Source organism: Hippoglossus stenolepis, chromosome 13, assembly GCF_022539355.2.
Source record: "Hippoglossus stenolepis isolate QCI-W04-F060 chromosome 13, HSTE1.2, whole genome shotgun sequence".
Taxonomy (NCBI): domain Eukaryota; kingdom Metazoa; phylum Chordata; class Actinopteri; order Pleuronectiformes; family Pleuronectidae; genus Hippoglossus; species Hippoglossus stenolepis.
This window is the reverse complement of record NC_061495.1, coordinates 12389930-12399759: the sequence shown is the minus strand read 5'-3', so window position 1 is coordinate 12399759 and position 9830 is coordinate 12389930. Positions and strand designations below refer to the sequence as shown.

The window sequence follows — 9830 nt, the reverse complement described above, 5'->3', positions numbered from 1 at the left end:
GTATACATCAAAAGGATATTTAGATACATAAAGTCAACATTTTAGGCAAAAAATATTATTTGTGTGTAGGAAAGTAAGTAAATCCTTGACATACAAAAGGTGCTGGGTTGTTTAAAGCTTTTAACTACATCAATAAAATCATAAATAAAATCTTAAACTCCAAAGAGACAAATACTACCCAACAGAATTTATTGAGCTCAAAAATAACACCTCAATACCAAGGCACTCTTTACAAAACACCAAACAGTTTCCAGTTTAAGAAAACACTCATATTTTACCTGTTCCTCACCAAACACAATCATTTACATTATTCCACTTCGGTCTAAACACCAGTGCCTGCACCAGAAATTCATGCGTGGACTCCTGCTCAGATGTAGAGGACAAGTTTGAGGCACTCGATCTGTAAATAAAGTTCATTTTACATTGAATGTTTCCTTTCAAAAACACAGATGTGTAAAAATTGGAATACTAAAAGTAAACACTGCCACGATTGAGAGAATTGAAGAAACATTCATCATAATGCTTCGACTTGCTTGTATGCCCTTTATAAAGCATCACCTCATCAGAGGCTTTTTTTTCAGTAACTTGAAGTCTGGTGTTTGGACGAACTCCATATCTCGTGTTTGAGGGTCAACTCATTTTCTTTCAACTTAAACATACAGATCCAAACATGAATTCACAACATCACTCTTTTCTCTTTTTACGTCTCTTTGTTTTTGGCAAACGTTTTCTTAACTTAAGACTCTGAAGGCTTAGAAATTCACCTCAGGAGATAATTAAATTAAATAAAATCGACTCCACTCCCATCACATCACTGCAGAAGTTGAACCCCACCATACAACCACCCGTTCCACCACCATCCCCCAACCACTCTTTCCACCCAGAATAAAATTACATCCAAGGCACTGGACGGTACCAAACAACAGGCTTCCCATATAAAAAAAAAAAAAAACACATTTAATAACGGGACAATGCACACCGTAGCTGTGTGTTTCAGACTTCCTCTTCTCTTTGGTGCGAAACAGTTGGGATTTTTCTGAATCCAGCTTGAACCTCATGTTACCTCCGCCAAGCAGGTGAGGTTCTTGGCTGTGTTTGTTTGTTAGCAGGGTTACACAAAAACCACAGGACGGATCACCACGAAACTCGGTGGAGGGATGGAGTGTGGGTCACGGAAGAACCCATTCGGCACCCTTTTGGTGCAGGTCTGGATCAAGGAGCGGATCCAGGAAATATTTTTCTCCCCACTTTCTTTAGTGCGACAGGATGTTTTAAAACATTTTTGTCAAACTTCTGTCAGAGAATTAAAAATAAAAATCTTGAAATGTTTAGGAGACTGATATTTATGAGTGTGTGCAATTTGGGACAGATCCAAATAAAACAAATCTAATTCTAGTGAATTTAATTGTGGGGGCCTTGGTGGAGGTATGTGCTCTACGGAGCGCCATTCGAGTTTATAATGTTCACGACCTGCTGTGCGTTTTGTGTCAGTTTCATGTTCATGTAGAAAATATGAACATATATTCAGTGTTGTCTTACCTACCTAATACTGCACGGCTGAGAAGACTCGGAGTAGTGAAAACATCGCAAACACAATCTTCATTGCTCTATGAATCTCAGTTCACAGTCTGTCTGGGGCTTATATTGTTTCAATGCTTTTCCTTCCAGCAGAGAAACACTGGATTTCTCCCAAAGTCCAAACTCTCCAGCAGCAGCAGTTCACTTCTTCTATGTATAAAAATAAATTAAAACTCAATGTCATTGATCTAAAAAAAAAAAAACTTGCATTATAACTGCATACAGTATAGTATTCTTATGGACTCAGTATGCCTTATGCATATGGAGTAGCTACTTGTACATTGGTTGTTCGCACACTTAGACAAAGGACCAGAGCTGGTATTTGTCTGAGGGGTTGCACACGGTGAGAGACGGATGCTCATGACGGGCACTCAGACACATGTTCAGTCCCGGTATGAAGAATAACTGGTTCTACGTGAAAAGAAAGGACAAAGCGCTGTTAGTTTCTGAAACAATAAATCATAATCTCGGCGTCTGAAATAGTGCAGATGCAAAAAGAAAACCTCAACTCACATCCTTCAGTTCCCATTTCTGCTCCACTCCTACAAGTGTGCTCCTGCCTTTATACTGGCAGTCATCCAGCTTCAATGCCCCGCTGGCCCCGTGCAAACACAGCTCCTTCTGAATGTTGTGTCTAATCTCGTGACGTGTGGAGTACTCAAAATACTACGGCACAGGAAAAGAAAAGTAATCAATCACTGCACTGCGATTAAAACCATTCATATGTTTTGCCAAATACGTTTTCTAACTGACCTGGTTCCCTCCTAGTCCATGACATGGGTACATGATCAGCTCTTTCCCACCCTCATTGTTCTCCCCAGCATCCAGACATGAGTCTTTGCCCACACTTTTCACCTACAGAGAAAGAGAAGGGGAAGGGGGGGAAAGCAGTGAGAGGAAACAAAATGAAAAACCAACATCCAGTGCAAGCTGTTCAAACAACTTTAGTCTCTGGAGTGCTTTTCGGTGGTGTCAAATTGGAACAGCTCAGTATACCCTCTGGAGATCCTATGTGGAAACCCACAGTGGCTAGACAGAGCTCTGAGGTTTGGAAAGAGAGAGAGAGCTGGTGGGGTGTGGGGTGTGGGGTGTGTGTGTGTGTGTGTGTGTGTGTGTGTGTGATCTTACAGAGCCAAAGCGAAGTGGGTTGAGATCAGGCAAGAAGACCTCCGGATAAACGTTTTTCAAATACCAGGAGAAGCTGTTACACTGCAGCCGCGCCCGGAGGTCCACACGTTTGGAGGTGTCTCCAAATGTCTTCTGTTAAAGCAATGACAGCCAGGAGATTGTTCTTCAACTCACACTGCAGACACACTGGACACTAACATTTAAATTTTCACTACTATTCTGATATATGTGGATAAAATATTGCCAGAAAAAAAAAGCCACTGAGGAAATGGATCCTGATTTTATTTAAATCTGCACCAAATAGCACACAATCATAAATATCAGTCCCCTAAATCAGATTTTATTTCATCTAGATCCATGAATTATTCTCTCAGAAATCAGTGAAAAAACACCATATCCCGTAATGCTAAAGAAAGGTTATAAATAAATCCTGAATCTGCACCAAAACTTATTGGCTTTCTCTCTGACCCATACCACATCATTCCGCCAATTTCTGCAGTAATACGTCTTGTGGTTTTCTTGGAATCGTGCTAAATAATAGACAGACATTTCCTGCAGATGAAAACATAACTTCCTTGGCAGAGGTAATAGAGTCCAGAGCAGCTCTGTGAGACCACCTGAGCACAGTGGTGGAGCTAAATGCTAATATCTGCATGCTAACATGTCCACAATACTAATGTTTAATGTTTACCGTGCTCACGATCTTAATTTAGCAAGTTAGCATTTAGCATCAAATGCAAAGTACAGCTTAGTCTGAGGGGCAGTGGTCGAACATGAAAAACTAAATATTTTGACTGGATAGTTGCGCTTGAGGAAAAGCTAAGGGATCACCAAAGTTATGACAATTCATCCTCTGGGGACAATGAATGCCAGCACCAAACTGAATGGCATATCCTTCGTATAGTTGTTGAGAAATTACAATCAAGAACAAAAATGTTAACCATGGACATTTGTACATTTTGTATAACAAGCATTATTAAAATATAGTTCAGTCTGGACCAGACTGAGTGAATAACTGACATCTCCATCGACAGAGAGAAGCTCTGAACTGCCGTCCAATTATAAAACCACTGCAAAGAAAAATAAATGCACATCAGCCTAAATACTCTACTTCTGGAAAGTCAATGACTGTGCTCCCGTGCTCTAATGACTCCTTTCTTCAACAAATTAACTGGGGACAAGGGTATTCCATCACTGCTCCTTTTAAGCTGAAGCGTAACAGCACATCTAAGAGGCTTCGCTGGCACCTCGGCCCTCTCGAATAACGAGAGCTCTTAATATAATGACGAGGCCGCCGCTCACACGAGTGCACACTGATATCTGCTACAGCGGATTCCTTGAAGCTCTTGATGACAGTGCTGTCTGTTTGAAGCCAGCGGGAGAGGGGCTGGCCCACTGTGTGTGGTGCAGCCCTCGGGGAACAGTTTATAGCACCTATGGGACCACATGTTGGGAAACGCAAAGGGCCTGGTGACATTTACCAGAGTCGACTTCCATCCGGCCCCTTTTTCCCCTCAGTCGTTTAACGGCTTTCAGCCACTAATGGCTCATCTTTTTCTCTCTGTTTCAAAGAATGTGTTTCATCTCCACAGAGATCTGCATTGAGAACTATTGTAATCCGAAGCTGTATGTTAAGCAAGTCAGAATCAGACTTAAAGCTGGAGTTACTTAAACTAGTCTCCAGGGGGAGCGGTCCTAAAAACCTGACATTATGATTATAGATACAAAAGAAAGATAAAGCTGCAGAGCTATTTGCTGCTCAGTCATCGTCAGCAGGTTTCACAGAACATTTAAATGTAGAATACACACACACACACAGGAATTTAACAGGGACAATAGAACCAGTACATACATCTCTCGCTATCTGCGCAGCTTGCTGGTTGCGACGGTAGAAGATCTCCTTGTAGTCGTCCATCCACACCTCGGCCAGACGTACCTGGTTGCGAGCAATGACCTGCGTGCCCTTGGGGAAGGTGTGGGGGCTCTTGGTGCGGAACACGTGACCCACAATGGAGCAAGGCATGATCTCCAGCTGTCCTCCGCACTGCCACACCTGCAAGTTAATGGGCGACAGCACAGAAGTATAATGACGTGCACTTAGAAACATCTGCAGCCGTGGACACTGGAATGATTCAATGGGTAACAAAGGCTCAGAGATAATTAACAATACTGCAGCACATCCAGAATGAAGGCTTACGTCATCAACACGCCCACTCCCCCTTGGTTAATCCTCCGGAGGATCTCTATTGGGACATTTACGTTCTCACATACAGCCCTTCCGGAGAATGTCCGGAGATTATCCGGAGTTCAGTGCATGTCTGAAAGCAGCTTTAGTGATGTCTTACCCTAAATGACATTTCAATATTCTCCCCGCCCCAGATTTCCATTTCTTCATCATAGCTTCCGATATCGTAGAAATATTCTTTGGAGATGGAGAAGAGTCCGCCAGCAAATGTGGGAGTCCTGTGGAGAAAGTTTCGTTGAAGGTTTTTTATTATTTCGCACAAGTTGATATTCTATATTCATGCACCGTTTTGTTGCTTACTTTATGGGGTATGTTTCATCCTTCCTCCTCTTTTTCTCATGATCTGGAAGACTCTCCCAACCAAACGCCAGGCCCCAGTCAAAGTTTCCCCGGTTGTGGCTCTGGCCGTATGGCGACGGTTTAATAAACTCAAAGGTGTTGAGATCGATCGTCGTTATATCGGGACTGACCACTGCGGTGTGGTTCTCTGCTATCCTTGCCAGCAGAGGCTCCAGCCACCCGTTAAAGCATTCACCTGTTAAAACACACACAAAGAGGACAACAACCAGCAAATAGTTAAATATAGATAGACGTGTAATCCAATCACCTGGGCTTCCAAGAAAAACAAACATTGTGGTTGTTGGCCTGTGGGTGTGGAGGTATGGGTGTGGCTACTAAGCAACAGGTTTTCGTGTGTGAGTAACATCAGGGTTGTTGACTAACAGTGGGCGTCCAGGAAGGTGAGTGTGTCACCCGTGGCCACGGTGGCACCCAGCAGCCGAGCGGTGATGAGACCTTTCCGCTCTCGCTGTCGGACAACTTTCACAATGCTCAGCTGCTTCAAATACTCGTCCAGCTCGTCCTTCAACGCATCTGAAAGTACAGGATATCAAATCAGACACAGAGTTGAGTTATGAGGGATATATGTTATAGATATTCAGATGATAATGAGTAAATGTTGCATATTTTAAACAGCCCCATGAAGGTTAATGATTGCCAAAGTGATAAATTCATAATATTCAAACCCCTTACACAAAAAGACCAAGACTGTCTTCCTGACATCTCTGTCAGGAGAAGTGTTGGACAGTAGGGAACCATCTGTGTCCCGACAAATAAGTTAACAGTATCAGAGGGACTGAGTTTTCTGAAACCTTTCTCCTCTCCACCTCCATCCGACCTGTTAACAAGAGTTAACTCTGACTCATTTCTCAGTGCAGCCGCCGCTAATTCCTCTTAGGAAAGTATTCACCAGCAGCCCCTCACTTCCTGCCGTAACCCACTTCATGGGCCACAGAAGGAGCGGGGAGCTCGTCTCTGCACATTTTGTGCCGCACCGAAGGGCTGCCCACCCAGCACGCAGCGTGAAATCAAACCAGCCGAAAAAAAAGAGAGCAAGGGGCAGTCCTGAAAGGCCCCCATTGAGTTTTACCGTCCACGCTGGCGTCGTCCACCAGGATGATCTCCTTGAGGAGAATGGCCGGGGAGGTGTGCAGGACACTGTACACTGTCCTCAACAGAGTGCTCCAGGCCTCATTGTGAAACACGATTATCACACTGGTGGTTGGCAGGGGGGGGCAACGCTTGAAGGTCTGCTCAATGCATCTGCAGCGAGAGGGGGGGGGAAGAAAAAAAAAGAGCACAAAGATGTGACTGTCCGGTGCGGCTCCTGAGCGGCACAATGGTTCTAGTTATTACATCTGCAGACTCTCCCCTGTGGGGTGTCCGTTTCAAATGTGACACTGCATGTGTGGCAGCCTTTGAAAATACCTGCCATATCAGAGCCAGGGAGACTTTGTTACCCATCCCTTATAAGACAGCCAGTACATGGACCGTCTTTATGTCTTTGTCATGTCCTGACTGCACACTGACATGTACTTGGATGTGCCGTAATTAGCCAAACACAAACCTGCTCCTTCCTGAACTGGCCACAGTAACTGGGCAGGCATGCTTAGACAAAGTCCCAGTCAGAACAATCTTCTCTGTGGTTTTTCCATAGTTGCGAAAAAGGCAAAGATGATGAACTTGTTTTGGGTTAGATGCTCGGTTTTGCCTCACCCCTTCTGTATTACTCTGCCTTTTTTCAGTGTGGGAAGTTATATTCTTGGCCAATACATGAATCTGTGGAGTAGTAATACCAAACTGGAGTACAACATGTACAGCAGCAGAGATGCATTTACACCCACTAGGTGGTGCAATTACATGAGGTACTTTTCTAAAAATCAAAGTCATCGAGAGAATGAATTAAACATTGTTTAGTTGACAAAGCTCACTCACACCTTGATCTTCCTGTTCTTTCTTGCACATTTCCACAGAGACTCATTTGAGTGATTTTGCACAGGTTTATCAAAAAGCATGAAGATGGTACAGGCTGACATACTCTGGTGGTCTGGTGTCTGGTCCCAGGTCTCTGCCCAAGGAGATGCGGTCACTGGCGTACAGGTTAAAGCAGTGTTTCTCCTCACCCCTCTCCTTCTCCTTCTGCTCCTCGGAGCTCAGCGAGTCTGTGTGGAAAGGTTTCCCAGCAGCTCCGGGGGAGAGGGGGTTCTGAGGAGGCCGCTCCAGGGCCGGCCTGAGCTCGGCAGCAATGTAGTGACCTGGCAGACAGGACGTGCCGTCTGCTTTGTCCTGCTGACGCACAGGGGCTCTGATCTGCATCTTTGGCATGGCATCCCTTAAGTTATTGACAGCCCCCATCACCATGCCCAGCATGGCATCCCGCTTCACCGCAATCTCCCTCAGCCAGGGCTCCTCTTGTTGGTTCTGGCTCCCCACTTCCCATTGTATGAGGAACACGAACGTGACGAAGACGAGGGCCACTGCCACCAGTTTGAGTGGGTGCAATCTCCTGCGGAACACTCTGCGGAGAGTTGTCATTCTTCTTCAATGGAGACCAGGCTGCCTTTGGACTGCAGCTGGAATAAACACATTCACATGATTAATGGCACTTAACGTGGACAAGTAATCATATCATTTGAGATCCTGTCAGGGAAATATTACAGGCAGTGCCATGTCACTAAATAAACATAAACACCTTCAACTGAAAGTTCAAACATTGTAATGTAAAGCCTTTGCTGTTTGAATTAAATAAAAAAGCAGCTCCTAAAACTAATCTGCTGTCATCTACAAATCAAATATTCAAGATTGTCTCATGGAATCAGCAAACTTCCCCTGATCTGAATTCCAGCAGAGAAAGAGACCACGTACCATGAGGCGCAGGACCAGCACAGATAGTTAAGGTTGGGAAAGACCTTTCAGTTGTTCCTGTGGGATCCGACTCATCGCATCCTGCTCGGACCGGAGATCCTCTTGTTAGATCCTTGTTGAACCCAGAGCGAACTTTCCTGTGGAGCCAGTGACACACGAGAAACAGGGATTTGCTGTTTTCAGCCCTCACGAAACTTCCGTCTCGTTGGATCAAGGTGCGCTGCCCTCAGGTAGAAGGAGGAGACGCGTTGGTGCGCCTGCGCAGAGGAGAGCTGTGCGTGTCCAAATCCATACCTGAAGAAGGAGAAGACCCGGTGACACAGCGACTCAACTGTTGCTTCCGTTTAACTCCGGTCACAACTCTGAGTTTTATACAGAATTCGCTCGAATCAAACACATGTCCTGCCGGTAGAGTTCTGCGCAGCGACTCTGCCTCCACGGATCCTGCGCACAGTTCTCCACGGATTCAATAATGGTGTCATTAATGGGATTTGTTCAACTGGTCATTCAGCGGGACAGTTGCTGGGTTACAAATAAACGGAGGAACGCACAGCACCCCACACACAGCCCACCGCGTCCAATCGGGCTGTCTGAGGAAAAACACCAGAGCCGGGACCCCCGAGACACTTTCAGAAACGCACATGCACGCGTGCGTAAAGTTTCGTGTTTAAGCGCATCTGCCCGCGTTGAGCGTAAGAAGTTGAAAAAGAAAGGAGACACTCACCGGTGTAACTTTGTCCGCTCGCTTCAACGTCCCTCTGGTTTCGCTCATGCTTGATGCTCGGTGGGGAAACGCAGCGGACTCCAGCCGCAGGGAGCCCGCTCAGGCGCCCTGCTTCTCCGCCTCTGACACCGAGTCCATCCGCAGAGGCGTCCTACCCCCGGCAGGAAGCCACCTCACTAAGTCCAGTAAAATGTCCACTGTGTCCTACTTTCCCCCTGTCATGCTTGGAAATGAAAACACCCCAAAATTTTAATAAGTGTCTATTCTATTGTGTATTTATTCATTTAAAAAAAAGAATCAATTAGTGAGTACGAAAAATCTGACCAAAACTTTATTTAAAACATAATCTAAAAAGTTGAAATATCTATATACATGTAAACCTGGGAATCGCAGGGTATCTCGCGATATGCTGTGGCCCACGATAACAATAATATCATGATACAGCGATTTTCCGATAATCAATATATGGCAAGACAATTCGCATCACGATATCTGTGTAAGTGATGAAGAATACAAAATGCCCCTGAAAAGGTAAAGTGCAGCAAAGTAGCACATTGTACAAAAAAGTGCTTTTCTTAGTGCCTCTTTTAAACTTTTACAAACACGCTGTAACTTGTCAATGTCCACGTGTGTCATCATTCCAATGTAAATCTACAAAAGTCCAATATATATAAATAAATATCGATATCTAGTGCCAGCATATCGATAATTGCATCTCATGAGTCTTAATTAATCATAAGATAATATTCATTATGAATTCTTATATAAATGAGGATAGTATAAAAAAAAATAAAATACATATACAATAGATAAGATTAAATACTAGAATGGCACTCAGTAGAGTTCATACCTCTGCCAAGGCCCAACAGTCCCCTATTGATACCACATTTAAATTCACTAGATTTGGATCTTTATTTGGATCTGCACCAAATTGCACACACTCATAAATAT

At 44.4% G+C, this 9830-nt stretch overlaps 1 protein-coding gene across 3 annotated transcripts; it reads right to left on the bottom strand.

Moving 5' to 3' along the window:
* Nucleotides 1-172: 172 nt before the first annotated feature.
* Nucleotides 173-9059, bottom strand: galnt3 (UDP-N-acetyl-alpha-D-galactosamine:polypeptide N-acetylgalactosaminyltransferase 3 (GalNAc-T3)). 3 transcript variants are annotated; one of them, XM_035175455.2, is made up of 12 exons: nucleotides 8880-9059; nucleotides 8156-8449; nucleotides 7329-7857; nucleotides 6381-6553; nucleotides 5675-5824; nucleotides 5252-5486; nucleotides 5052-5169; nucleotides 4559-4759; nucleotides 2707-2838; nucleotides 2332-2433; nucleotides 2092-2244; nucleotides 173-1989 (listed from the first exon to the last, which is right to left on the bottom strand). In XM_035175455.2, exons 3-12 carry the CDS (start codon nucleotides 7823-7825, stop codon nucleotides 1876-1878), a joined length of 1875 nt encoding a protein of 624 aa, XP_035031346.2. In that variant the 5' UTR covers nucleotides 7826-7857; nucleotides 8156-8449; nucleotides 8880-9059; the 3' UTR covers nucleotides 173-1875. The 3 variants fall into 3 exon arrangements, with proteins under 3 accessions (XP_035031346.2, XP_035031344.2, XP_035031345.2); XM_035175453.2 differs by having other exon boundaries at nucleotides 7329-7863; nucleotides 8880-9058; XM_035175454.2 differs by lacking the exon at nucleotides 8880-9059 and having other exon boundaries at nucleotides 7329-7863; nucleotides 8156-8587.
* Nucleotides 9060-9830: the final 771 nt, after the last annotated feature.

What these genes read in the sequence shown, in the direction of transcription:
- galnt3 (XM_035175455.2), bottom strand. Translation starts at nt 7,825, where the DNA reads ATGACAACTCTCCGCAGAGTGTTCCGCAGGAGATTGCACCCACTCAAA. An exon ending in GATGAAACATACCCCATAAA is followed by an intron (nt 5,170 to 5,251) that starts GTAAGCAACAAA and finishes CTTTCTCCACAG; the next exon opens with GACTCCCACATTTGCTGGCG. An exon ending in ATGGACTAGGAGGGAACCAG is followed by an intron (nt 2,245 to 2,331) that starts GTCAGTTAGAAA and finishes CCTGTGCCGTAG; the next exon opens with TATTTTGAGTACTCCACACG.